At 48.1% G+C, this 27945-nt stretch overlaps 1 protein-coding gene across 1 annotated transcript; it reads left to right on the top strand.

The window, feature by feature from the left end:
* Window positions 1-13247: 13247 nt before the first annotated feature.
* Window positions 13248-27765, top strand: CCSAP (centriole, cilia and spindle associated protein). The gene is made up of 3 exons (XM_063390502.1): window positions 13248-13752; window positions 21610-21893; window positions 23724-27765. The coding sequence occupies exons 1-3, from the start codon at window positions 13455-13457 to the stop codon at window positions 23895-23897; spliced, it is 756 nt and encodes a 251-aa protein (XP_063246572.1). The 5' UTR covers window positions 13248-13454; the 3' UTR covers window positions 23898-27765.
* The last annotated feature ends 180 nt before the right edge of the window (window positions 27766-27945 follow it).

The following is a 27945-nucleotide window of genomic DNA, read 5'->3' as shown; positions in this document are numbered from 1 at the left end:
GATGTATGCATTGAATCAGTAGCCTGTTCTATAGAGATTTTACTGCTCATTTCGTAATTCATATCTATTTTTCTCCATTTTCTGTGGAAGAATCTGTCTGAATTAAGGATCAGTTGAGCAAATGAGGGTACAGAAGAAAGCTGAGGAGCAGTAAGACCCAAATCTGGACCACAGGTGTTTTGTAGGACTTGTAGTTTTGACAGATAAGATACATGGGTGGGGGAAAAAAGCATTAAAAGAGAAAATGTTTTATGACATATTCATTATGCCATTGACTTTGTGCTGGGAAAGGGTGCTGAGCTGCAGTGCTGGAAGCCATGGCAGGCTCAGGCTCCAAGGAGGTATTTTCCTTTCTGACTCTGGTTTGTCTCTGACCAGCACAGTGGTAAGCAGCTTTGGAAGAGTTTTGGAGAAAGCAACATAAATATACTCTCTGCACATGGGAAGGGTGTTTTTGTATGGTAGGTGTAACTGTAAGGAGGGGTTGGTATTGCTAAATGAATGTTTCAAGCAAATGTCTGATAAGTTCTTCACTGGCAGTTTGTGAGTCATGTTGCACAGTCCCCAGCCATGCCCCTCTCTATTTATAAAGTCATGCCTTGCTATATCTGACTCCTAAATAAGCCTTTCGAGTTGTGGAGGGGATTCTAGTGGCACAGTGTGGGAACCAGGGGATAATTTGGAGGAGTAAGGGGAGTTAGAAAGGACACGACAAACCACTGCATGCTGACTGCCTTCTGAAGATCAGATCAAATGTGCTGCTGGGCTTTTTCACCATGGAAAAGTCCAGGAGGCGGCGGTGGATGGCTTCAGTGTGCTGGGCACAAGGTGGAGAACGAAGAGCAGAGGGAAGGCTCGCCTGAGCCGAGCCCCTGCAGGTGTTCCAGGATGCAGGGAGAGGTGACTCCAGGGAAGCCCGCCAGCACAGCCAGCAGCCAGGGATTTTCTCCCTGTGCACAGCGCCCGCAGGGAGGCTGCGGGGCTCCTGCTGCAGCTCTGGGGCGCAGTGGAGCCGCAGTGGGGGCCCTGCCGGCACCTGCCCTGGGCCCTGCCACCCACGGGAGCCTTCCCGGGCCACCGCCCCTGGCGGGCTGCGGCTGGGGAGGGCCTCGGTGCTGACAGGGCTTAGATGTGCAGGGCAGGAGGGACACGTCTCCAGGGCTGCATCCTCCTCCCCAGTGCTCCGGCTGGAACTGCAATAAAGCGTGTTTCCAAATGCTGATAACATAGTGGTTATCAAGCAGGTGCAGGACAGGGGAGATGAGGCAAAAGGACCTGAGGAATGCAGTGGAAATTGAGCTCGGAAGCACAGCAGGAGTGCGACTAAAGGCAGAAGGAAGAATCCTGACCTGTTTTGTCCATTTCCTCTTCACAGACACCATACAAGGAGGGACAAACACGTGCAAATTGCTTTTAAAGAGTGGTTTGGATGAATCCATGATCTTATTTTTCCCGTCAGCCATTTTTCCTCGGTGGTCATTTGCAAATGACTGGGCAAATGGGAGATGAGGACTGAATGTGGGGCACATATACATCCTGAGTGTGCCTTGGCAGAAGCAGGGCTCCATCACATGTAATGGTTACCTGGGGAGACAAATGCCGTCACTGCCAACGTCCCCCTTCCTCCTTCTTCCTCTCACTTTATATGGTCTGGAATGTCCCTTTGGTCAGTTTGGGTCACCTGTCCTGGCTGTGTCTCCTCCCAGACTCCCACTCTCCCCCAGCTTCCTCACCAATGTGGCAATAGAAACAGGAGAAAAGGCCTTGGCTCTGTGTAAGCCCTGCTCACCTCAAAAACGTCTTGATATCATCAACCCTGTTTTCTTGCACAAATCTAAATCACAGCCCCATACCAGCCACTGTAAAGAAAATTAACTGTACCTCAGCCAAAACCAGCACCTAAGAAAGCAGATTGGTGGGGTTACAGCATTCCCTGTTTCTGAGGCTTTAGTGACTGAAGGGACTGGTTTTACTCCTGCTCACCTCTTTCTGTGTGCAGGAGCTGACTGCTTTCTGTTGGACATGGTTTGGCTCTGAAGGACTTCACAGGAAGGCAGGTTCTTTCCTGTCCAGCTCAGCAAGGCAGTGCTGCCATAGGATTCATTCACCTATCCTGAGTGCCTTCCTCCAGAGAGATTTTGGAGCAGACAATGGGTCTGAGCACCACGGGGGCAGCATTTCAAAGCAGTCACATAGGGCTGTACAACTACAAATGAATGAGTGTTTCATGGGAATATGTTTCTCTGGTCTTGCAGGGCATGGGGGGCAGGATTGTGGGGTTGACAAGGATGCCCACACAGCTGTGGGTGTGCCAGGAGCACAGGCCAGAGTCCCAAACTCCCAGTCTCCCCTCTCAGGAGTAGAGCCAGCCACTTCATCAGCCACTGCTAGCAAAATGCCCTGCTCAGTAAGCTTCTCCTCTGAGCTTGGCTCAGTGAAGGTTTTTTGGTTCTGTATGCCCCAAGTTCCCTCACAGTGCCCATCATCTCTGACCCAGGGCAAGTGGGGCAGCAGGTGAGTGTCACTGCTGGGGCAGGATCTGACAAGCTCCACAAGCAGCTCCTTTTCTGCTCCAGAAACAGCCCCTTACACCACCCTTGGCCCCCTTCAGTGGCAAAATCAGCACGTAATTTTCCAGAAGCAGCCTGGCTGATGCTTACAGTGGTGTCCCTGGACATGGATGGCTCATTTTGTGTGGGGTGGCAGGGACAAGGGGCACCAGGGTGGATCTTGCAGGGAGAAGCCTGGTTCACATGAGGCTCAGGCTGGATTCCCACCAGCAGGCTGGGGAGATGAAAACCAGCCTAACACTGCTCTCCGGGGCCAACAGGTTCCCCGTGCTGAGTGGATAATTCATTATAAACAATATATGAAGATGTCAGCACTCTCTGGGGGAGCAGCTCACAAGTGGTGCACAGGATCTTTTTAAGAGCATCCATTTGTCAAAACCATTCTCAAGATAATTTCTGGTGCCTCGGAGGGATGCTGTGTTTCAAGCTGGGGCTTCTCCCTCTGGGCCCAGTTTTTTCTTGCTCTCCATCCTCTGAGAACTGAAATTTGAGTGCCAAGCCATGTGACAGCAGAACTGAGGTACCCTTCTTGTAGGGATGCAGCGGGATCCATAGCTGCTTTTTGATTGCTGCTGGCCTTTTTGGTGACTGTCCTTGTGAGGAGGCTGCTTTGCTGGAGTGGGTTAGGATGGAGAGCACTAGAGGGGACAAACAGGTACCTGGAAACAAATATATTAAATTTTTAATCTGGAGACACCTGTAGAAATGGCTGCAGTGTTTGTTTTTCTGCATTTTGAATCAGTACTGGGTTTGTTGAACAGCTGGATGTGCTCCCAGGAAGCGATGAGGAAACCCTTAAGACGCGATAGGCGACGGACTTTACAAAGTGCTGTGTGGCGTGAGGGGCTGCAGATACACACGCTGCTCCCCGCCAAGGCGGGCTGGTGCTTTCACTACGCAGCTGGAGGGGCTTGGGCTGGCGGGTGTGTCGCTGCTGGCCATGCAGCAGGGGCCGAAGGGCTGACATCCAGCTCGGGTGGCGCTGGCAGAAGGGCCGAGCCCCTGCCACAGGGCTGTCCTGCCTGCGGGTCACCGGCGTGCGCCTCACCCTCCCCGCAGTGTCCTGCTTTTCCTTGCCCTGCAGCAGCATTTCCTCCAGGTCCCTCCCACAGGCAGCGCCGGGGGGATGCCGAGGTTATTCACCCAGACCCAGAAAGTCCTTTTCCAAAAAGAAAACTGCAAAGCTGGTGAGCGGTCCGTAGTGCTTAGCACGTATGCGTGTGCTCAGGCTGCTGGCCGGGGTTGCTAGTAGGGCAGAGGAAGGGGCACGCTAAGACTTTAATCTCCCTCCTCCCTGCGGGATAAACGAACCCTGCCTGCCGCGGCATTTCCCAGCCCGGTGGCCAGAGGCTGACCACACGCCTCTCTCCGGCCGCCCAGAGCTGCTCTCGGGGGTTTGCACATCTGCAGACTCCAAGGGGTTAAAAATAGATCCCAGCCCGCGGATGGCACATTTTATGTCCATTTAAAGGTGTGCCACGCGTTTCCATCCTAACAGCCCTCTGTGAGACCTGAGCGAATGCTTCATGGTGCTGACATTTCGTTCAAGGCTCTTTCTCCTTCCTAAGCCCGCGGCTGCCCGGGCCGGCTCCCCACTCTGAGCGCTATTTTGGGGGGCTGCCTTTGCCCTGTTCCACACGAGCAGCTGCGGTGTGACTGCTGCTGTGTCTGCGGTGCTGCTGCCGCAGTCCTGCCCCGACACAGTCAGCAGATAATGGCTTCATATTTCTGATAAAGTCAGGGAGCTGCTCTCCAAACTAGTAATTTTTTTTTTTAATTTTTTTTGATAAGCCAGAGAATACCGGTTAGAAAAGCACCATCCTTTCTGCTATTTGTTCGTGTGGGATGTTTGTGCTGCCTTTTGGGGTGGACATCCCAGCCGTGCCCCATCTGGCACCCGTGTTCCTCCGAGCGTGCTCCACGTGTGCTCTAGCAAACCTCTGGGGCTGTAGCTTTGTGCTCCGGCCACCCCAGCTCGAGTGAGCCCCAGCCCGGGCCCGAGCCCTCCCTGGCCCCTCAGGAGCGGCAGGGGTGGGCTCCGGCAGTGCTGCCACCTCCCCTGGTGGCAGGGGTCTCACCTGGGCACTGGGCATGCAGGTAGGGTCCAGCCCCGGTCAGCACTGCGGGTCAGGGAATTCCCACAGGCGGCTCCTGGGGCCAAGGAGGCTGCTTAGGATGTGGACGGGGTGATTGTAGCACACAAAGGGGCACCTGAGCACATTTGGAAGAAGCAGAAGCGAAGAGGAGCTGCTGCGGGTTCTGCTATGGAGAAGAGCAGTGAGTGGGGCTGGTGTGGTGGCACCGGGCTGCACCCTCTGAGGCGTGTGCTGCTGCTGCTGTGCTGGCACGGAGAGGGGAGCAGGAGCAGGGAGCAGGGAGCAGCCCAGGGCAGGGGGAGACCAGCAGGCTTCCTTCCCAGAGTGGTGCTGGCAGGAGCCGTGTGCTGCTTGAAAAGGGGCTTTCTGTGCTGGCATCCGCCAGGCCACGCACACACCAGGCCACCACCTCATGCCATATGAAACCCAAGAAAGCTTGGATAATCTCCAAAGGGTGGATGAAATTCCCATATCAAGCAAGCTTCACTGTGGCTCTGCTGAAGTCCAGGGAGGTTTGCCTTTGTGGGAGGACCTGGGTACTTTTATAAGGGGCTCCATTCCTCCCCCAGGAGCCCCCAGCCAGTCAGCTTGGCTGAGACCATATTAGGGATGGCTCTCCCTCCTCTCCCTGGGTCTCAACTGCATGTTTCCACCACATTCCCGGCAGGAAGGCTCCCTGCAAGGTTCCCCCTGCACTATCTTAAAGAGGCAGTGAAGGCAGCATCTTTGGGGTGAGGGGCTGGGACAACAGGACTCCATTGCTCGTCCTCCAAGCCTGCACTCATCCCAAATGGGTATAACTGAGGACAAGCCAAGGTGCCAGCAAGGAGAGAAGGGGGAGCTGTCAGCCTGTGCCCAGCCTACTGCTTATGATTTTCCAGCTCGCTTTTGCCTTTCTCACCATGATTTCCCTTTTTTTTTCTGCTGGCCTTGTGCAATTTTGGAAGAGTTTTAGAAACTCAGCTCAGCAACTTAGCCCTGTTCAATGCTGAACCCTTGATGTGCCTGACTTTATTTGGGATGAAATTTTGCACGCCCCCACCAAGAGACTGTGACCCCTGCTCACCTGCAGGGTACTGCCCAGGGCAGGTAGACCCCTCTCAGGAGCTCCCTGCAGAGTTTTCCTCTTGTCCCCTTTGTGGCATCCTCCTCCACCCTGTGTGCTTATCAGGAACTGGGGGGTCCTTTAGGACTGCTGCTCTAGGAGGTTTGGGGAAGAACTTCAAACACATTCATTTTTCTGAACTGGTGCTGGAGGTGCTTCAAAAAAAATGAGATAGCTGTGGCAACCTTCAATGAACAATCTCAAAGCACATGGTCATGGGATCCATAAAAGGAGTTTATGTTTGGATGAGGGTTTTTTTGTTACCCTCTATGACCCAGACCCACTGGTTTCCAAGAGGAGGAACAATGAGATTAGGTTACAGAAATTTCACAAACTGACAGTGAAATCAGCCCAGAGTGAGCACTGAGCTGCCAATAATTTCTGATGTTTAAAACCAGATTCGGTAATATGAACTTGAGCCAGCCTCATTCCCAAGCCTTCCCATTGCAAATTCTGTGAAGTGTCTTCAAGCATTAAATTATTTTCTACAGATCATTTGTTATTACCCTTCGATTTACTGCTTGGGGAACTGATCCATCACTGTGCAGCCTGCTGTTAGATGCAGGACTGGCACTGGGCCACCCTATGGGGAATTGTGGGCTCCTATGCTGGAAGAAACATCCCAAAGCCATAGACACAGGTTCTGTCCCAGAGGCTGACTCCAGCCCAGCAGTGATGGTCTGATGGGCTGATCTTTCAGAACTCATCATTTCAGCAGCACTCCCTTACTGCTGTGGGATAGGGAGAAGGTTACAGCACAGGTGTCTCTGTTTCGCCCCAAAAAATTATGTTTTCTCAGTGACAGATGGGAGAGATGTAGCCTTTACATGGTGGAGATTTTAAATCCCTTGCTTGTGGCAAATGCTGTACCAGCATCTTGGGTGTCATCCAGGGCCAAAAGAAGGAGAGGAAGATGTGCCTGGGATTGAAAAAGGAATATGAACAGAAACAATAGCAAAAAAGGGAATCCTGGCCAGTGGCCAGATGACTGCCCCAGAGCTCCAGAGGGAAGGGACTATGAGCTAAGAGCAGCTTTGGGCAGCCATATGAACTTGAGATAAGACTGGGTGTGGGCTCAGATACTTCTCCATTGCCTGTCTCTCCCTGAGTGGCTGCACTCAGGCTGCCTCCTGCCTTAACATCCTACAGGTATCACTGAGACCACAAATTCAACAATGTCTTGCACATTGCAAGTGACTGTGTTGGACTCTGCCACTTGGAGCATGAAGGAGGTCTGCCTTGATGGCCTTTTTGGGAGAAAGATCCCACCACAGGGTGAACTGCCTCAGTCCCTGTTTATCCTTTCTTTCAGGGGAACTTCACAGATGACATGAGTGATTCCTGATGTTCAAAACCCAGGCATTTTCAGACTGGGTTTCTTTGTTTTGAACCATCCTCTTTAAGCATAGTGAAGGAGAGGTGGACGCAGGTGCCCACAGTGACCCCAAGCCTTTAGCAGAGCCTCTAGGTTGGAGGGAATACATGTGGATTTTTAGAGAGCAGCCAACTCTGGATATACTCCCCATTCACTAGTCTCTTGGGAAAAAGGGATGTGGTGAGCAGTTACCTCCACCATGTGCCCATACCCCACTGCTTGAAACCCACACACACCATGAAAACACTCAGGCTGTAGCTGGGAGTGGGGTTCCTGCACTGCCCTTGGAGCTGCACATCTGGAAGCCACTCCTTGCCTTGGCCATGGGGCAGGCAGCTGCTGAGCAGAGACCCAGGGGTCACCAGTGAGCCTGCTGGTCACTGGGGCTGCTCAAGCAGGAGATTAAAAGGGACAGGTGGGAAATGTCTCCCAATTCTCCTGCCTCTTACTCAGCTGGCATGTAAACTTGGATTTTCTCAGACTGAATAGGCAGCATGGAAATGTGTTTGTGCAAATGTCAGTGCCTTGACAAGCCCCCTGTTACTGCAGGCTGCAAGATCTGTTCCCTTGCTAGGACCCACTTGACCGGTCAACATTGGTGTGCAACCTTGCAACCTTAAGGGGCCAGAAAAACAAAAAGGGAAAGAAGAGCTGATACCACTATGGACTTTATTCTTTGCCACTGTAACAATTTAAAATTGGGAGCTGAGCTGTGTTCACACCATGTGGTATGAACAGCCAGCCTCACTGGGTGCCCAGTCCAAGACTCAGGACTGCAGAAGCCCAAAGACACTCAGGGGTGGGAAATGCCTCTGCCTGCTCCTGGCCGCATTCCTAGCACACAACCAGAGGAGTTGCATCTCTCTTTTCATCTTTTAGCAAGGTGGGTGTAAAGCATGGACCTTTGACAAGACCCGGAGGAGCAGCTCAGGTTGCTGTGAGCTCTGCTGCTGTGGGTGCTCGGGAGCACAGCCACTAAGGTGCAACAGCAAAAAGCTTCAAGCTGCTCCAAGAAAAATGTGAGACTTGCACAAGTAACAGGATTTGTGATCAGAGCTGCCAGAGAGGGGTTGCAGGGCTTCCCCAGCAGGTTGCAAGTCACAACAGCTGTGGTCAAGTTTCCCACCAGGATCAGGCAGTTCTGGGAGGCTTCTGCAGCCATGTGCACTGCTGCTGACTAACCTGTCCTAAGAGCATTTGAACCAGCTCTTCTGATCCTTCTCCCATGACAGCATTACTCTGTGGGCAGCTGGTGTAGGCCTAAAAAGGATAATAGCCCATGAAACCAAAGAACCTGCATCTGCAGGATTAACCAGGCTACAATTAACAGTGACGGCTTGTTTGTTAAGTGATTGGGACAGCTACCCCACTATCTGGCAAAGATTCACTGATCTAGGTGAAAGCAGAGTTTACTGGTCTAGAAAGATTGTGTTTTTCCCTCTCTGGCAAAATTTTCTTGCTGATTTGGAGTTCATGCTGTTAAATACTTTGAAAATGTATTTCTCTTTAAAAAGCAGCTTATTTCTTTTCCCTGGTTTCTTTCTCCTCCAGACTTTACCCAAGCAAACTCAGCAGCCCAATTTCAGACTCTGACAGCTCCTGATTCGGCTGGAAGCCAGTCTGTAGATCTGAAAGATGTGTTGACATGTAATTTTTCCACTCCTATGGCATATAAACTGTCCTCTATTCCCCTCATAGCCTGGAGCTCAGGGGAGGTGCAACAGCAAAAGACTGCAAGTCAAAACCCTGTGTAAACTACCCATGGGATTACCCAGTGTTTTTCTGGACCATACTCTGCAAAATAACAACCATCTAGCTCATTTTTCATCACCTGCTACTTTTTGCATAAACCTCAGGCTATCTCTCTGCTCTTGACCTCACTGTGGCTATTTCAGACAGAAATAAAGCTGTTTCCCAGCCCAGGCTGCTGTCCTCCCTGCTGGGAATGGTGCTCCCATTCAAATGGGGGTGGTGGAGGAAACTGGAACTTCTGGGGTTTGGCATCAATCAGTCATCTGTCATGGATCTGGTCAGAAATTCTTGACCTACCTGGCCACCAGGTTTGCTATGTGTAGAAGAGCAATAATACGAATTAAGAGGCATAAATAAGATCCTCAGGGGGAAAGTGCTTTAAAAGGAAAAAGTGTGTTTAGAATTTCAGTGTTGTGATTCAAATGTTGTCTTCATTTCATTTTTTAATGAAGGCAAAAATGCAGCAAAGTATGCAAGGAAGGAAATTCTAATGTTAGTATCAGCCTCATAAATGTCGTACTTCCTCATTTAGGAATCATTTAATAACTGGCTATTCTCAGTACATGGAAGTCTCTGCCATGAGGTGTTGAAGCCAAAACTCATTAGGATTAAATTAATAATAATGTTTATACAGCTACACTGAGAATATCCAGAGCTGCTGCGTCGAGGACAGGGAATGATTCTTGTCTGGCACATCCAGAGCTGCTTGGCTGTAGCTGGAGGGGTGAGGGAGGAGCTGCTCTTCACCCAGGACAGCCTCAGCATCCTGTCCTGCAGCTGCTGAATGTCTCTGAAGCTGGTTTGGGATGCTGGGCCCTGCTGCCTGGCAGTGGCTGCACTGTATGTGTCAGGATTAGACTGTGGCAGGGCATGGGAAAGGTGCCTGGCAACCACATGCAGGCTGTTGCTTGCATCGCCTCAGGTAATGTGTGCAGTACAGAATCAGCTCTGCTGGGTGTCTCTGCACACTTCTGTCCCCACTCTTCTTACACAAGTGGTCCCCAGTTGGCTTCCAAGCCTTGCAGCTGCCCCTTCCCCCGGCATTATGGCATGTACATGCAAACTGTTGGATTGGGAGGGCTGCACTGGAAGGAGAAACTTGAGCAGGAGTGTGAAGGTGCAGCTCACCCCACACCACACGGGCAGCTGGGTGCTCCTTGTCACTCCCTGAGGCTGTGCGGTACAATGGAGAGGAGGGGTGGAGGCAGCTGCTAACAACACTGCTCATCGTGAAACATTGACACCTTGCAGGCTCTTGTGAAGGTTAGGAGCCTCCTCTGAAGAGTGCAGCGTTTAGGGGGAAAAAACTGCAGAAAATGGGAACTCACACACTGTACGCCAGGATCTGGAGCCTGTGATACTGGTATTCCCTGTGTGATGGATGAAACATGGATTAATGACTGGGGAGTAGGTTTATGAGCACCCAGGAGAAGTTTGGTTCTGCAAATGCAATCCCTTCCTGACAGAGAAGCCATCCATATACCTCTGATACAACTGTGTCTTTTTAAACTGGTGTCATGGCTCAACCCCAGCTGGCAACTCAGTACTGTGCAGTCCTTGCTCAATCCTCTCACTTCTTGCTAGGATGGGGAGGAGAAACAGGAGAAAGGAACAGGTAAAACTTGTGGGTTGAGATAAGAACAGCTCAACAATTGAAATAAAGTAAAATATAATAACACAAATTATAATAGTAACAATAACATATCATGATAGTAATAAAAATGAGGGGAAGAGAGAGATAAAACCGAAGAGCAATTGCTCACCATCCACTCACTGATGATCAGCCTACCTACGACCAGTGATCAGTGACTCCTGGGCAGCTCCCCCTCCTTTATTTACTGGGCATGGTGTTCTGTGGTGTGGAATACCCCTTTGGCCAGCTTGGGTCAGCTGTCCTGACCATGCTGCCTCTCAGTTTCTGGTGCACCTGCTCCGTGGTAAGTCATGGGAAACTGAAAGGTCCTTGATTTAGAGCAATCAGTGTAATACCAACATTATTGTCATACTGAATCCAACACAGAGCACTGTACCAGTTACTAAGAAGGAAATTATCTCAGCTGAAACCAGGACAACAGGGAACAGAAGTCCTTTGGGAGAGGAAAGATTGCTACCACAAAATATGTGGAAAGAAAAGCAGCATTTTCATAACCAGAAGTGACCAGCTAAAGCTGTGCAGGTTGGTTCAAAATGATGTTTTGCACAAAATAACATTTTATAAAAGGAAAGGAAATTCTGCAACAGCCAGACCTTGCCTTTTTATGTAAAATCCATTTACATCATCTGCTCGTGTAGATTGAGCACAGTATGAGCGTAAGAAACCAGGGTCCAGGTTAATCAGGGAGCAGTCTGCTCTCCTCTCTAGCCAGCACTGCTACAGCTGTTTTCTCTAGTTCTGTCTTCAGTTACAGGTGTTTTTAAACCTATTGTTCCCTGTTATTTTCCAAGAAACACCCTCTGTTACAGCAGATGGTGCTGAGCACATGGCTGGACCCCAGTGAGACCACTAAGGGCAAAAGGAGAAGGCATCAGGGGCAACCCATATGCCACTGGAGCCCTCATGGGGGGAAATAAATGAGTGAGACAGCTCCCAAATATAATCCTCAGGATAGCACTGGGTGGGGGGAGAAAACTGCTGCATCTGCCTGGTTTTATTCCAGTGAAATATGTGGGCAAGACTCGTGCATGTCTGCCTTGGGCAGGGCACTGTGAGTGTCATGGCATGGAGACAAGGAGCTCTCAGGAGCTCCTCTCTCGTTTTTGGGGTAGCTGAGTGGAGGTAGGAGCCCTGCAATTTCTGTGCCTCTCTTCCCAGTAAATGCACTGCCCGGACTCTTCTCCCTGGTAGCTCTATCATCCCCCACCCCTGAGAGCAGCAGGCAGGGCTGAAGGGAGCTGGGGAAGTTAGGATGGGTTTTTAAATGGAACTTAGCAGGTTTATGGATGCAGATCTGCAACGTGTCTGTCTGCAGCACCAGGCACTGGGTGTCACTGCAGTTGGCCTCTCCTGACGGCATTTTCCTGAATCGCAGAGGGACACACTGGATTTCTCCAATCTCCTGCTGTCACAGGGCTGTTGAAACAACTGCAAGGCTTGAGGGGCTGTGAGGGCTGGAGGGAGATACCCAGATGCACCTGCAAAGGTCAGGCGACATCTCTGTGTCCCCCTCACTCAGACCCGGGCACCACGGGTTTGGAAAGCCTGAGCCAGTGCACGCAAAAACAGGGCTAAATGCTGCTCGATCTGAGCATCGATTAAACAAAGTCAACCAGGTTATGTGAGCTGTATCGAGGATTGCATCACTCTGCCGCGCAGGCAGAGGTGCTGCGTGTAACACCCGCCCCTTCACCCCAAAGCCACCAACACTTTTGTGTCACTGGAGGAGTCTGGGCCAGCGTTTATTAGGCCGGGAAAGTCAGGGGATCAGGGGACGTACAGGGCCAGGCAAGGAAAAATACTGTTTGCTTCCTTATAGGTTAAAGAGAGAGGGGAGGAAAAAAAAAAAGAAGAGAGAAAAAAAAAAAAAAAAAAAAAAAAAAAAAAAAAAAAAAAAGGGAACCATTCCCTAGAAGTGTTTCTGAAGATCCGTCAGTGCCCCCGTGTGTCGGAGCAGGGGCTGGCGGGCGGGGAGCCGCTGTGCAGAGCCTGGCAAGGGCGGCCGGTCCGCAGGTGCCCCTCACAGGGCGCTCGCAGCCCGGCGGAGCGGGCGGGGGATGGCGCTGTCCCCTCCGCAGGGGCTGTGAACGAGCAGGACGCTGCGGCCAAGGCTCTGCAGCGAACCCCTTTCAAGGACAATCGTGTCCCACAGGGGCACGACTCGCTGCGGTGCCCTACATACGGTGCGTGAGAGACAGAAACACCCAGAAGCGGCTGAAGAGCCGAGGGTGCGTGTCCGTGCGGGGCAGGCAGGAGGGCGGAGGGCGGCTGGAGAGCCCCCCCGGGTTTTGCATTTGTCTCTAAAGCGTTTCGTATCCCCGGAGACCGCGGCCTCCCAGCGCAGGGCTGGATTAGGCGAATCCTGTTCTGGCGACGGGTTTTTAAAGCAGATTAGTGCGAAGTGGAGAGAGGGCCCTGTTGTTGCAGAGGCGTTCGCCTCCCCCCGGCCGGCCCCGGCTGCTGCCCACCCTTTGCCCTCGCAGGAGCGGAGCGGGAGGCAGCAGCTCCCCCGCGCTCTCCCGGGGTGCCGCATCACTTCTGACGCACGGCACGGACTCGCTGCGTTCGACGCGCCCCGACAGCGCCCAGCAGCGCCGGGCTGCCCCTCCGCCGGGCTTTCCCGGGGCCTCACTTGGTGCAGGATCACCCGGGCCCCGGCACCTCTACTGCTGCGCCCGGGGCCGCGGTGCTTTGGTTTACTTATGATTTATTTTACATTTAATTTTCATTCTAGCTCATCCCGCTCGCTGCGCCGCACGGCCCCGTTCCCCGGCGTCCCTCCCCGCTCGGGGCGGGGCCGGGCGCCGCTGTTTGGATTTAAACGTAGCAGCGGGAGGGGGCGGGCTCGGCCGGCGGCTCCCGGCTCCGGGCTGCGGCTCCCGGCGCGGCTCCCGGCTCCGCCATGGTGGTGCCGGCGCGGCGCGTCAAGACCGAGTACATGAAGCGCTTCAAGGAGCCCAAGTGGGAATCGTGCGGCGCCTGCTACCTGGAGCTGCTGCACTACCGCCTCAGCCGCCGGCTCCTGGAGCAGGCGCACCGGCCCTGGCTCTGGGACGGCTGGGAGCAGGACAGCGGCAGCGGCGGCGGCAGCACCGCCGGCTCCCCTTCGCCGCCGGGCGCCGGCAGCCCCGCGGCCGCGCGGGACGACGAGGAGGAGGCGGCAGCGGCAGCGCCCAGCGAGGCGGGACGGGCCAGCCCCGGTAGGGAGCGCGGCGGCGGCGGGGGGGACACGTGTGTCCGGCGGGGCCGTGCCGCCCTGCCCTGCCCCGCGGGGCTCTGCCCGGGCCGCCCTGCCGCGGCTTGGGGGCGATCCCCGGTGCCGGGGGCGCACGGGCCCCGCGAGGTGACCTGCGGGGTCTCCGGCCCGCCTGGCCCGCCCCCAGGGCATGGCCCGCGGGTGGAAGGGCCCAGCAGCCGGGCGCCGCTGCCTCCAGCCGGATCCTGGCTGGGCCTGCGGAGAAGCCATGGCTGCGGCATCGGAGGTGTCTCTTTAAAGAGCCGAGCGGTGGTAACTCTCATCCTGAGTCACAGCCACTTATGTAAACTGTTGCCATGGGAGCCGAGCATCTCTGCGATTATATAAGCAGGTTCTCCGGCAAAAGCAGCGGCAAGTTGGACTGTGTACCGGTGGCTGGCTCTTAACGCAGTTCCTTTCCTGGATCTGCACGTGTAATCTGTCTCGGCCGAGCACTGGGTTCTTAATGCCACCTGAGGTTTGATCTTGGGTGCGCAGCTTCGTAGTCTGAACAGGTGCTGAGCTGGTAACATTTTGTTCCCTTCTAGCACAGAGTAGTTCCCTTTTGATGTCTCATGCTCTAAGAGTGGTTGGGCAGATAACAACACGATCAAGCTTCCCAAACTGGTATTTTTTATGCCATAAGATATAGTTTCTCGTTTCCTACCTGTAGTGAAAGAATAATGCATCTGGCAGCCATTGATTGGTGTTTTGAAATGCCTTTGAATCAGCTGTCTCTCCGTTGTACAGTAGCAGGGAAAATCCCTGAGAACTGTTCAGTTAAGCCTCATGCTGCCTGTTTGTTGGGTGCTTTTTTTTTCTTCTTCTTCTATTTTTTTTTCTTTCCCTGCCCTGATGTTAGATGTGCTTGTTTGGAGTGGGGAAACTAATCTGATCCAATGCCCTTTGGAGCCTGAGCTTTCCAGAATGATCTGTATTCTGATATTCATTGACTTTAAGAATACCATGTTACACAAAAGCTTTCAGCTATGCTGTCATGTGCTCCAGAGGTTTGGTGCTTCAGAGCATATTAGTGATGTGGGGTTCTGCAGTCACTGGGTGGGCCTGTGGTACCCAGGTCTCACATGGGGTGCACACAGCTGCTGGGGTAATGCACTCCACCTCCCCAAAGCTGTTCTGATTTCAGCTGGGATAATTTTACACCTGGTAGCTGGCTGGAGTGCTGTGTGTTGGATTCAGTATGAGAATAACATTGATAACACACTGATGTTTTTAGTAACTGCTCAGCAGTACTTACCCTAAATCAACGACTTTTCAGTTTCCCATGCTCTGCCAGAGAACAGATGCTCCAGAAGCTGGGAGGAAGCGCAGCCAGGACAGCTGATCCCAACAGGCCAAAGGGATATTCCATAGCCCAAAAGTCATGCCCAGTGTGTAAAATGGGTGGAGTTGCCTAGACGCCACAAACTTTGCACACTGATTTCTCTTGGGTTTTATTATTCTCTTTTCATTGCTATTATTATATTTCACTTTATTTCAATCACTGAGCTGTTCTTACCTCACCCCATGAGTTTTTCGGACTCTTGTGCCCATCCCACCACAGAGGGAGGAGTGTGTGGCTGTGCCATACTTTGATATTTCCTTGCTGGCTGAGGTTAAACCACAACAGCTGTGCAGTGATGGAAGTGCCCCAGCTCACCAGTACATAACACAGTATTAGTGGGCCTAGTTTTGCTTTCCTCAATCAGGGCTTGAGGAACTTAGACTGGGAGCAAGTGTGGAAGAACTGTGTAGTATCTCAGTGAGAAGGACTAAGGAATTGCAAAAGATCAGGGAGTGGTTGCATGGGAAAAGGTGAAGGGTGCTCTGCTCACTCATTAGCCTGCTCTCTGATTCCTTCTGACTCCTCTCTAGGGAAAGATCCAGCTGGAGTTACTTGGTAGTCTGATTCTGGTAGGGATTTGGCAGGGAATAACAGCTTGCTAGCTGTGCGGGCACTGTCTGTGGTCAGTGATGGTGTGTGTGACTATCCAGTGTGTCCAGTTGTGTTCTCAGTCCTGCAGCAGTGCCAGAGGGACTGTGGAGCACCAGAGGTTGGCCAGGCTGCAGGATTTTGGGCAACAGTGCTTCTGTAACTGATACACCTTTGCCATGGATGCTGTCAGGGAATGCCTAAAGTTCTGCCAGGTCCTTGCTATTTTATAGTGGGAGAAAAATCTGTACTTCATATTCACTTCTTTGCCAAATGGCTTAGGATAAACAGTTTCTAACTTCTGCAAGTATTTAAGAGCTTTGCTGAGTCTTTAGCAAAAGGACTGAAAACAACTCTGCTTAGGCAGCTGGATTTAGTGGCTATTCATTGTATCTTAATGCACATATAAGGAGGTGACTCATTTAGTATTGGACAATCATAAGGATGCATTTTTCTTCTGCTTAATGGCTGGCTAATTGAGGCATGTGGAGGAGATAACGTAGAAACTACCACTCTGAAGCTTCTACTATTAAACTGCTTTTTTCATTTTTCTACTCTGAAAACTTAATTACACTGAAGTGCTGTGGGGGTAGCTGAGTGTGCTCATGTTAGTGACATCTTTTGTCTTCTGAATCTGACATCCACCCACATGCTGGAACATCCTGGCTGTTACCTGGCTACTGCTGCTTCCTGCTGTTTTGTGGGGAATCTGATTTCTGCCTGAGTGATATTGGCAGTGCTTGTTGCACTGGTTATGGCTGGTCAGCACTAATGTTGTTTAATAATTGTAAACACAATTCATTATGGCATGTGTTGCCCTGGTTTCCTCTTTCTCTCATTGAAATGAGCCTGTGTGTGTTTGTAAAAGCTGTGAATGCTTCTGGTGTGTGAAGAGGAAGTGGATGTAGGTAGCTTGGCTTTAATGTTCAGTGGTGTTGGTCTAAAGCTGGGGCAGCAAGTGGGACAAAGCTGCTTTGTCACTGTGTCTTGCACTCAAGCTATGGCTGAGTGATACCAAGGTGTGCTCAGAGGCAATTTTGGGTTAATTCCTTCTGGCCCTCCACTTGTGGCAGCTCTTTGTGGGATTGTCCTGTGGAACGTGCCCAGGCACAGATGTGCTTTAAACATAAGCCCGCAAAATCTTGACCTAAATCAGCTGGTGTGGTTGTGGTGCAGACACATCCTCAGAGCTGTCAACAGAAGCCAGTGGGATGGTAAGTAGCAGCTCTTGGCAGCAGTGCTGCTGTCAGACCTGTTGCCTGTGAAATGGCACTGCTGCACACACATGCAGGACGAAGGCGTCTTTCAGTCCTTATTGCCATTTTGCCTTCAGCATTTTTGTGTGGTGGTCTTAAGTGACAGCAGTGCTAAGCTGCCATTGAAGGAGCTGCCCCAACAGTATTGGGGAAGTGACTGGTCTGGATTAGTGGAACTAAACAGAAGATCCAGTTTCAAACTTGTTCCCTGATCTTGTCTGTCATCGTGTTGCAGGTGCATTTGCTGGCCCATGTACATGGGAAGGAGCAGCTTGTGGTGGGGGAAGAAGGCAAGGGTGTCAGTTCAGGGGTTTATAGTACTGTTATTTAAAGTTGCTCCCATTTTCTTTCCCCTTTGGAAACAAGCTTTGCTATCAAGCCAATCCAGTAATTACTTTCCAAACTCTGCTGCAGATGAAGCTTGTGTGAATCTAATCAGCTCTCAGCTGCTGTGTGGCTGCTAGCTCCAGGATTGCCTCACAGGATCTGCCTTGAAGAAATGATGTTGCAATCTGTTTCATCTGAGGTCCCTTACTTTCTGCCCAGCTGTAGTCTGTTGATACCCACAGCTGGTTATAGCCCCTTCAAGGGGTGTAGGAGCCCTGCCCCGTTTGGGGAGGTGTTGGTACAAAAGCAGGAAACTTCCAGGTCTGCTTGCAGCAATGCATGCAGAGTGCTCCTCCTGATGCTGAGGTAGTGCTGTAAGGAGCCAGCATCTCTGTATAGAGATAATACTGCTGACCCCTGTGACCTGGCTCGTGGGTCTAATCAGGTTGTTGATATCTGTAGTAAGTCACCAGGGCTTTTGAAGTGGGGGTCATGTCTGTCCCCTGAGGATGCAGTGTTGTGGAGAGAGCAGCTCCCCTGGAGCTCTTCCCAGCTGAACCAGGAGCTGTTATGCAAGCGGGGAGATGCAGCAGGGTTTAAGTGACCTCTTCCGGGCAGGAGCTTTCAGCAGCCGTGTTGTGTTGGGTGGGCCTGACAGGCTTGTTCTGCCTGTTAAGCACTTAATCCCCTCCTGTCCATCCAGCGTGCTCTGCTTAGCATCCATGATGCAGTTTTGAACGTTTCTAGCTTTTCCTCTCTGCTGCCTAATCCCTGTAATGCTGCAAGCCGGTCAGTTCTGAGTTTCCTGTGTCTGCTGGAGCTGGTGCTCTGCATGGGAAGAAGATGATGGGTAGGAGTTGCTGGTGCCTGGACTTCCTCCTAAGCAGCTGGGTCTAAGTCTTGCTGTCAACTGCTGCTCTTCTGACTTGGTTGAAAAGTGTTGCCTAAGAGAATGGCTTGGATATAAACTGTAGTTTTAAATAAAAGGCTTAAATAAGTGTTGGAGATTTTGTGCCTTCACCAGCTGAGTTCTGTGTAAATGCACTGTAGCAGTGGGTTCATGGAAATACCTGCTCTAATAGCAGGTGCTCAGAAGTGCCACAGTACTCTCTGGGATACGGCATTTACTGTAAGGCTGTGCAAAGGACTCCGTGTGCCATTTACCCATATGCTTTTATTGCTATTTTGGGACAAGCTGGCTCGATCATTTCTGGACCAGCTGGAGCTATATCCTGGTGAGCATCATCCCCAGGCATGGCTGTTGCCTTGTTTTTTAAAGCTGAACTCTCCATGTAATTGCAGAGCCCCCACTTTCCTGTATTTTTAAGTCTCTAAATGCCACCTCTGCTGTTTATGAAGTCAGTGTTGCTCCATCCCCTTTGCAGAGAAGGAAGATGCCATTTTCCCTTGAATGTAGGATGGAACAGCTTTCCAAAATGAAAGCACTCTTGTTGCAGAATTGACAGCAATATGTTCCCTTTCAGAGTTTAATTTTCTCAAAACAGTGCTTCCTTCTGATAATGGACTTAGGCAGTCCCTCCTTTGGAGTGGAGATGCTCAGATAATATTCGTAAGGGGATAACTCTGTGCTGCCTGTTTACAGCCATGATGAATGAGCTGCCTTGTTTCAGAGGTGAAGCTGTGTGTCCCAGAGCCCAGGGAAAACAAGCAAAACAAGTCTGATACCATACTGAGCTCACTGCTGCTTTTACCAGCCTTGTCTATAATAACTGAAACTACATCCAGCTGGTTTTTAGATACATAAAATTCATCTAGCCTTCTTTTACTCTCAGTATGCCACTACTTTCGCCTTGACTCTTTTTTTTTTTTGGTTGTTTTGTGGTGTCATTCAACTAAATTCTTAACAAATACAGCTCTAAATACTTTAACTTTGCTGGCCACTCTTTACCAAGTACTCAGCTGTACTGCAGTATCACCTGTAGTTGAACACTACACCTGCACATCTTGGAAGATGGGTATAGTCAAGCCTGAACAGGGCCCAGCACCAGGGGCTAGAAATGGTGCTGGCCAGGGAAACAGCTAGCAAGAGAGCATAAGGCTTGCCTTAGAGGAATTCTGGGCATGGAACAAGCTTTGATCTCTTTACCCTGCAAGCATGAAGTGAGTACTAGAGTAAATGGATGCTTAATCAGTGTGCAATGCAGGTAACTTGTATTTCATCAGAACTGGATGGATGTGTAACTGAGATTAAAGTAGTGTCAGATTGGGCGTGTACATGCTTGAAATCACAGCAATTATCAGGAATGGTTGCTATTTTGTCACAGGATTGGCAAGCCCTTCTGCTTTTAATGATGAAGACACCTGGGTAAAAACTGCACTACTTGCCCTTGGTCAACCTGTCAATATGTGAACAGCCCTAAACCAGAACTCCCTGTGAGAGTGAAGGAATTCCTTCTATCCATACCAGTGTATGCTGGTGGTGGCTGAATGTGCTGAGACTTGGAACAGAGGTGGCTTGGAGCTGGTCCCCACCAGAAGCAGAAATAAATGGTGTGGTACAAAACGTGCAAGTTTGGTGTGTTTATGTCAGCAGAGTTTGAGTGATCACTGTGTGAGTCTAGCAGAGGACAGCATCTAATGATCAGACTTGAAAGAAATTGGTTCCTAGTAGACTCTTATGCTCTTAGGTGAATAAAGGCTTTAGTGGCCTTATGCATAAAAAGCATGGTTGGCCTAAAAGTCTCAGAGATGTCAGATCACAATGTCTGCTTGTGCCTGCCCACAATGTTTAGGGCCATGTTCAATGTCTAGCATACACTTCCAGCTTGTCCACACTACTGCTGAAGACTTGCTGGATGGAGAATGAAAACAAGGTTCTTTGCATGTACTTTTTTTCGGTGGTCATATTTCACTTCTATATGTAAGCAGTATATTTGATTAACTTGCTCATTATAGAGTAATGGAATTGTTTTGGTTGGAAAAGACCTTTAAAACTGAGTCCAGCCATTAACCCAGCACTGCCAAATCCACCACTAAGCCAAGTCTCAAAGTGACTCTTCTACATGTCCTTAAATGTCTTCATGCATGAGGACTCAGCCACTTCCCTGGGCAGCTGTTCCAGTGCCTGACAGTGCTTTCAGTGAAGATGTTTTTCCTCATGTCTAGTGTTAACTTACCCTGATCCAACTTGAGGCCATTTCCTCTTGTTCTGTCACTCCTTACCTGGAAGAAGAGACTCCCACTGGCTACAACCTCCCTTCAGGCAGTTGTAGAGAGTGACAAGGTGTCCCCTGAGCCTCATTTTCTCCCGGCTAAACAACCCCAGCTCCCTCAGCTGCTCCTCACAGGACTTGTGCTTCAGACCCCTCCCCAGCTCTGTTGCCCTTCTCCGGACACATTCCAGCATCTCAGGGTCTTCCTTGTAGTGGGGGGCCCAGAACTGAACACAGGATTTGAGGTGTGGCATCACTGGTGCCACAAAGGAAAACCAGTTTCTCCCTTGCACTTTAGGGCAAGAAGATTGACTCTTATGGGACAGTTGTTTTTCTGTGTTTTTTTAATATTAATTAATTTATATTTTATATAATGCTGACTCAGCCTTCACTGATGATCTAAAACTGCAGTGATTCAGCCTTTAAATTCTTTCTCACAAACTTTACTCTCCACGCCCAGTGCCTGGAGAACTATTGCTGGCCTATATTTAAGATATGGAAGGCTTAAATAAATGTGTGGGATAAATGAGCCTTGGAGAGTAATGCCTGCAGAGTGTGGTCCTTTAAACATACAACAATTCACCAATCAGGTAGCAAAGGTGGTGTCTACCACTTTTGGGTAGGGTTTTTGCTTCACACTCTCCTCTCCTTCCTAAGCAGAAAACTGTAACAGAGATAAATGTATAAACAGGGAGCTTGAAAATGAATCACCTTTTTCAGCAGAAGCTGAAATTTGAGGGAATTATTATTGCACATACTCTTATCAGACTTCATCTCTGACTGGCTAGCAGCATCTGTGTGGCACTCAGCCATCTGTTTGCTGTCTGAGAGATGAAAAGGATGAAATAGTGAAGACAGAAGATCACTGGATAAAGACTTTAAGTTCTGCCTGGGGTTGTTGGTTATCTGTAACCTCACCAGTGAAAGGCATTTTTAATTATGTGAAAGCTGTATTGTAGTCACTAAAAGAATGAAGACATTTAAGCAAGGTATATGTCTGTTGCTAAGGAAGCAGTGGCTTCTTGAATTTCTAAAAAAAGCGCAGCTTCAATGATGTATTGAGAGGCTGTGCAAATCAGACATTAATATGTTGTCATTGGGAGCTTAAAGCATAACTTCTTTTTTTTCTTTAGAGAAAGAAAAAGAAGATCAAGAAAAGCAGGAGAAGGAAGAGCAAGAGAAAACTGTAGAACACACTTCTATAAAGGAAGCAGACAAAACCAGCCGTACAGGACGACGTCCAAGTCGAAGTGCCTTGTCCAGTCGTAATGATCGAAAATCAGCCAAAAGTCCCCAAAGGACAGATGCACCAAAGGAGAATAAACATCCATTTGCTCTGTATGGGTGGGGAGAAAGACAGACAGATACTGGGAGCCAGAAAACTCACAATGTCCGTGCTTCTGCTTCGGTGAATGAAGTAAGTAAGAGCTTCTCTTCCACTAAAAAGCAGTGACTACTTAGTGCCTACAGATGTCTTAATATCTAGGTACAATCTCTCATGGGTCCCTTTATTTGAATTTATGGAGATTCCAACAGTAGATTCCAGCAATAAACCTGAAGAGCCTTGAGATGTCCAAATAAGAGCTCTTTACTGTTGGTTTGGAAACCTCCCAGGTTTGACTAATACTTCCAAGTTCTAATTAAACCCTGGATGTTGTGTTTCTGGCTGTTACAAAAGTATTTCTGCATTCTGAGCTCCATGAGAACAAGAGAAGAGCAGGCACTTAGCACCAGGCACCCCACAGCAGGCAGGTGTATAAACACTGGGGAAGTGCTTGTGCTGTGAGAGAGTGGCTTTTGCTGGGGCACTTCCTAGACTAGGAGCTCTCTGAGATGGTACAAGAGCTTTTCTGCTAAAATGCCTTGTCTAGCAGCCTTCTTTGGTGGGCTGCCAGTAGGAAATGTTGCTCGCAGCAGAATGGTCTATCAGATGGCTGATGGATTACAGGGCTGGTGTAAATATGACCAAAATAGCACTAATTAAATTCATGTGGTCATGGACAGCACCAGGATTCTGCTGTACTGGGGCTCTGTTTCCTAGCTTAGAAACAGCAAGGGAATGTTATAACAGATCCGTTTCTTTCTTCTCTGTAACTCTCCCAGGCTGGTAAAAAAAACATAATCATCAATGCATCCCTGCCAGTGTCTTGTCCTTATCTTACTGCTAAAGTAGAGTCTGAATCTGTGACACAAGATACCTGAGGACTGAGGTGGGGGTTGGTCGTGGTGTGCAACACGGAGCTGTCCTTTGATGGGCTGTATTGGAAGGGGTTTGAAGCCCAGGCTTTTCCTTCCTGGACAGCTCAAACCTTTGAGCAAAAGGAGCAACTTGGGCCTTATAGCTTTGAAAGAAGCTGCCTTTCCTGATAATGGACAATAATGCTAAATTGATAAGCCTTGGTCAGTGCTCAAAACTGTTGACTGGTGCTTTATGTTGAAGCCTAGAAGAGGCTGAAGCCTGACTTGAGCAGATATATTTATCCTTCGTCTTTGACTTCTAACACATTTTATGCTAGAAACAGTAATGGAATACCCTACCTTGGGTATTGAGGTTGGACTGAACAGGCAGAATATTTCTGAAACACTCCCAATTATGTAGTGTTTTGTCAGTGAGGATGTGTCTTTACCGAGGAACTGACTACTTACTGCCTAATGAGGTTACTTTTTCTCACATGTTTGAAATGTGTTACTTTCCCCTAATTGAGAGGGGAGGTAGACTTTTCAATCAGGAGATAGAAGCAAGCAAACATAGAAACTGGCCCTTCATAATAAATTTTGGAGGAAATATGGTAGTTTATTAATATAAAAATGTAATTGTGTGTTCAGCACATTGTTCAAAATTAAGATCTTAAATCACTAAGGAATCTCTAAGGTTTGGTCTTACTAATATGGCTTAAGTTTTGAGGGATGCTTGGGCATTTTGAGGGGTGTTTAAGATTTAAAATGACAGAAATAGAGAATTGAAATTTTTAGAATGCATCTGAGTAAGACTATGAAACATTCAAGATTTTTGCAATCATTTAATAGTTGGAAGTGTGAAAGATAATGTGGAGCAGAATTTGAAGCACTTTTCATGAAAAAAAAAGAAAGTGTGTTCAATTAGTGGTAAAAATTAAGAGAAGAAAATATAACTTCACAATCCCAGTTCCTTCAGGATGGGGACTGGGACAAATGAGAAGCGATCCTTGTCATTCCTGAGGGGTTCTGGAGCTGTCCTCCTTCCGTAATACTAACTCTGGTCTTTCAGATTCACGAATCAGCCCTACGGGCAAAGAACAGGAGACAAGTGGAGAAAAGGAAGCTTTCTCAGCGGCGAGTGCGATCAGCAGAGGCAGAAAACACCTGGCGGACAAAGCCCTCCCCGCCAGACAACCCCTGGATGACGGAGTACATGAGATGCTACTCAGCAAGAGCTCTCTGAACCTGGATTCCCTTAGGCATCCTCAGAAGAAGTTACGCATATCAGGACACTGGTGCAAGGAACCAAACCACTTATGCAAGGTTTTTATAGGGAGTTTCCAGCTGTTGAAATATTTATTACAATGTTTTTATCTTGGCTACCTACCTCACAGCGGGGTGTATCCTTGGAGCCATAACATTTGAAGAGGCTTTTAGATATAACTACCCAAACTTTTAAACAATTCCCCTTTTGGGAATTTTTCTAATGCTTCAGTTCATTTGTTTTGATGGTGGGAGGGGGAACCTTAGCATACAGGGAGTCAAAGCAAACACCTTTTTGATCATGGTCACAAATAATCTGTTTTCCCTTATTTAAAGTACAAGTCATGGAGACATGGTATTGGGGAAAGACTTTAAAAGAGTGATGGAGGTGCCTTTGTATTTATAAAACTATTTAACACTTTTATGAAAATAAGCATATGGAAACAGGCAACAGGAAGCCAGTTAGCTCTAATAAATGTAGACGCTTTAGGCAGGCAAATACCAAGCATTGTCTGTACACAGAAACTTTGAAAACAACAAAAATACCCAAACAAAACCAATCTTCTTTGATTAGAGAATCTGCTGATGCTAACTTTTATCACTGTTTCTAAGGTCATTAGAATTAACCACTCATCTTCAGGGCAAGAAACAGCTACAGGATCGTTTTGCCATAGCTGTTCCTGTTGTACCAAATAACTAATGTAGACAATCATTATCTGATAGCTGCTGCTCTATAAGCAGTTACTTGTTCTACAGAGTTGTACCACTGTACTAACCTCGTGGTCACATTTAGTCTGTACTTATCATGTAAATGCATTTATTGAAGGAGAGGGCTGGCTCCTTTCTGGTGAGGTCTATTTTTAACACTTCAGAGTATCTATTATGCTCAGTGGGGGTCAGAGTGCAATATGCATTCCGTTTGGAGGTATTGTACAAGTATATTGTTAAAGGGTTTAAACTTGAAAATTGTGTTGATAAAACTTGTAGATGATGTCCTGAGAAACTTGCTGCCTCTCAAAATTGGTGCAGAACCCCTCACTTATGAGGGGATGGGGAGGGGGTAAGGGCTAGGGAAAGGAGGGGTATATCCTTTAGTAAACAAGATGTAATGAAGTTTAAACATTTTTGTTTTGTAGGTCCTACTTCTACATAGTAAGGGAGTCATTGTGGTATCCTTGGTGGTTTTGTTTCCCTCAGGTGGCTGTGAATTATCTTTTTTTCAGTTTGCTAACTACGCTTTAGGCGGATGATTGCTGTAGTTGTGAGCTTCAAAATTTTGTTCTGATGTGTCGTGTGTTAGTTACATATGTTGGTTATCTCGGTTTAACTGTTTTGAAGCTTGTGCTTTACAGGCCAGACATGTTCCCACAGGAAGCATAATTGCACTTCTGCAGCAGAAACCTGCACTAGTTTTAGCTTCATTCCACAATATTCCACATTCCACAGTAGTAAGGAGGACTCCAGAATTACTATTGCAACAGAGTACACATGCTTAGTGAAAAGGCTGATTGTGTTCTTGCAGAAAGTAATTGCGCAAAGGGTCCAAGCACTGCTGCCTCCTGGTGTCTGTTACATCACTAAAGGTTTCATCACTCACAATTTTCATTTTGTTAAAATGTCCTAGAATCCATGAAATTACAGTCTGGTTTTTTTTTTACCTGCCTCTTAAGCATAAAGCTATAAAAATACAGACAACTCTTGCTGAAGGCTACCTATTTAAGATCTTTCAGCTTTTAAGTCTGGGAAAGCACAGCATGATTTAAGAATGTTTTATATACAGCAAAATCACTGTATTTCAACTGCTAAGTAAACCACAGGCTAGAACTTCCTGAAACTTTGGAACATTGCCCAAAAATGGGGAAAACTACTCCAGAGAATGCCTTTACTCTATGAGATTCTTCTGATTTCCTTTTATGCTGTGTTTTCCTCTCAAAATAACTGCTGTGAATATGCTTAGCTTGCTTCTGATGCTGTTGCAATTGCAGAAGCCACCCAAGCTTTGCACAACAGTGTCAAAGCACCAACTAAGTAGTGTTTAACAGTTCAATAAAAACTTGCCTGTTCCTGTTGCCCACAGGCTTCGTGGGCTTTATGTAACCACAGCAGATGGATTGTGCCCTCAGTGCATTTTGTCGCATTCAACAGTTTCCTTGACTGTGTAGGGCAGGACTCATCTTGCCACGCTTTTGAAGATAGCTTTTACAGTTCTCTCTTCCCACAGGGAATGGAGAAACCAGGATGACTTTGTGCCTGCCTTAAGTTACCCATGTTTGGATAAGATGTATCTCCCACTAGGTGTTGGTGTTTTCAATAATTATAGGAGGCCTAAGTGTCTTCTGCCTTGGATACTGGGAACCAAACTTATAACATCCCCAACAGGCCTGTTCAGGTGTTCAAATGAGAATTTTCAACAGCATCAAAGATGCTGTATACTGAGGAAATTGTCTATTCCTAATCCTTGTCCGTCAGGAGCTGTTTTCCCAGAAAGATCACTTAGGAGAAGATAGAAACACTAATAAGGTCTTGTGAGTCATTGTTGTGCTTTTTCAAATGGTCTGTAGCCAAAACAATCCTGGGTGCTATGTTGGTACTATCTGGGTTTAAGTAATACAATGCCTGAAGTGAGGGGTAAATTATTCTGTAAATCAGGTAGCCTTCCTGCATTAGGGCATTATTTGTCTAAAAGCTACTACTTTGCTTAGACCATATGAAGTAGTATATTCTGATCACTGCAAGCTCTATGTGTGAAGTATTTGGTGTGGAAAACTGCTGATGTTTTGATGAACAAATGAAAAGCCAATTGAATTGTAAAGCAGAACTTTCCAGATGTAAAAGCTTTAAGTGTATTCCATAGATTTGTTCAGGAGGTGGCCATTTGCTTCAAATCGGACTCACTGAAAAGTAGAAAACCTAGTGAATGTCTTCCTATCAATTGAGGAATTTCTAAACTTTGTCTTGCATGGACTCTTGAATTTAGCCAAGTGGTGAACACTTCTCACTCCTGTTTTACAACTTTTTGGTAAGGACACAGTAAATACTCAATTGTCCAAAGTTTTCATTAAAATGACCGTTTATTCCTTTGTTTCTGAAAGTTCTTAGCTAAGTGAAGCAAGAGTTTTACAATGTGTAATGCTGCAGTTTAACTATAGTGTTGTGAAGACTAGTGTTTACAGTGTAAAATGTTACCATGAAAACTGCATAAGAATGTCCTGTAAAATACAGTAGCATGCCTGTTCAGTCACTGCTGTCACATCTTTGCAACTATGAAATACAGACTTTTCCACAGGAAGCTGAGATAGTAGTCAAGGTGATAGCTAAACTTAGAGCCAACCTTAACAAAACCGAGGGACAGTTTCTGGTAAGAATCTTATCCAGGTAGCACATGCTAATTTAAACTGAATTTTTAACACATGGAAATGTATCTGTTCTCATTTTCTATGGTATCATGTAGTGCCACTGAACTATAAAGGCCTCTCTGACTTTTTTTTTTGTTACTGTGATAGGGACCAAATGCTAGCAATCTGAGGGCCTAATGTATGGTAACCTGGATGTTCCAGTCTCTTTTCCAGCTCAGTTAGGGCACTCAGCAGCAAAGCCATAAATGGAGCCTGACTCAACACCTGGACAAGTAGTCCCATGAAATTAGGGGTACAAGTGAACGGGAAGCTGCCTCAGCTATTGTTAGCACTGAATTCACTTTAAAAACAATAGGGAAATACCATCTAAGCTTGAAGCAATATGTGTTTTTTAAAGTTTTTAAACAGTATTTGTTTTTAATGCTTCTGTATTGTCTATTATTAATAGTGTAGTGTCAACTTGTACATGTGAATAAAATGAGTGACACAAAGTGCCTGGACTGCTTGTACTGTGCTTTTTGGGATCTCAGAATTTTTTTTTCCCCCTTACAGGGTACTTCAGTCTCTGCATGTAAAACTGTGGCTTCTGCTTCTCACAGATTTCTCTCCTGGAATGTAAGTGATAGGCTTCTGTAATGACTAAGGTTGGGTATGAAGTTAGATTATAGTTAC

Source organism: Prinia subflava, chromosome 2 (genome assembly GCF_021018805.1).
Source record: "Prinia subflava isolate CZ2003 ecotype Zambia chromosome 2, Cam_Psub_1.2, whole genome shotgun sequence".
Taxonomy (NCBI): Eukaryota; Metazoa; Chordata; class Aves; order Passeriformes; family Cisticolidae; genus Prinia; species Prinia subflava.
This window is presented reverse-complemented; position numbering and strand designations above follow the sequence as displayed.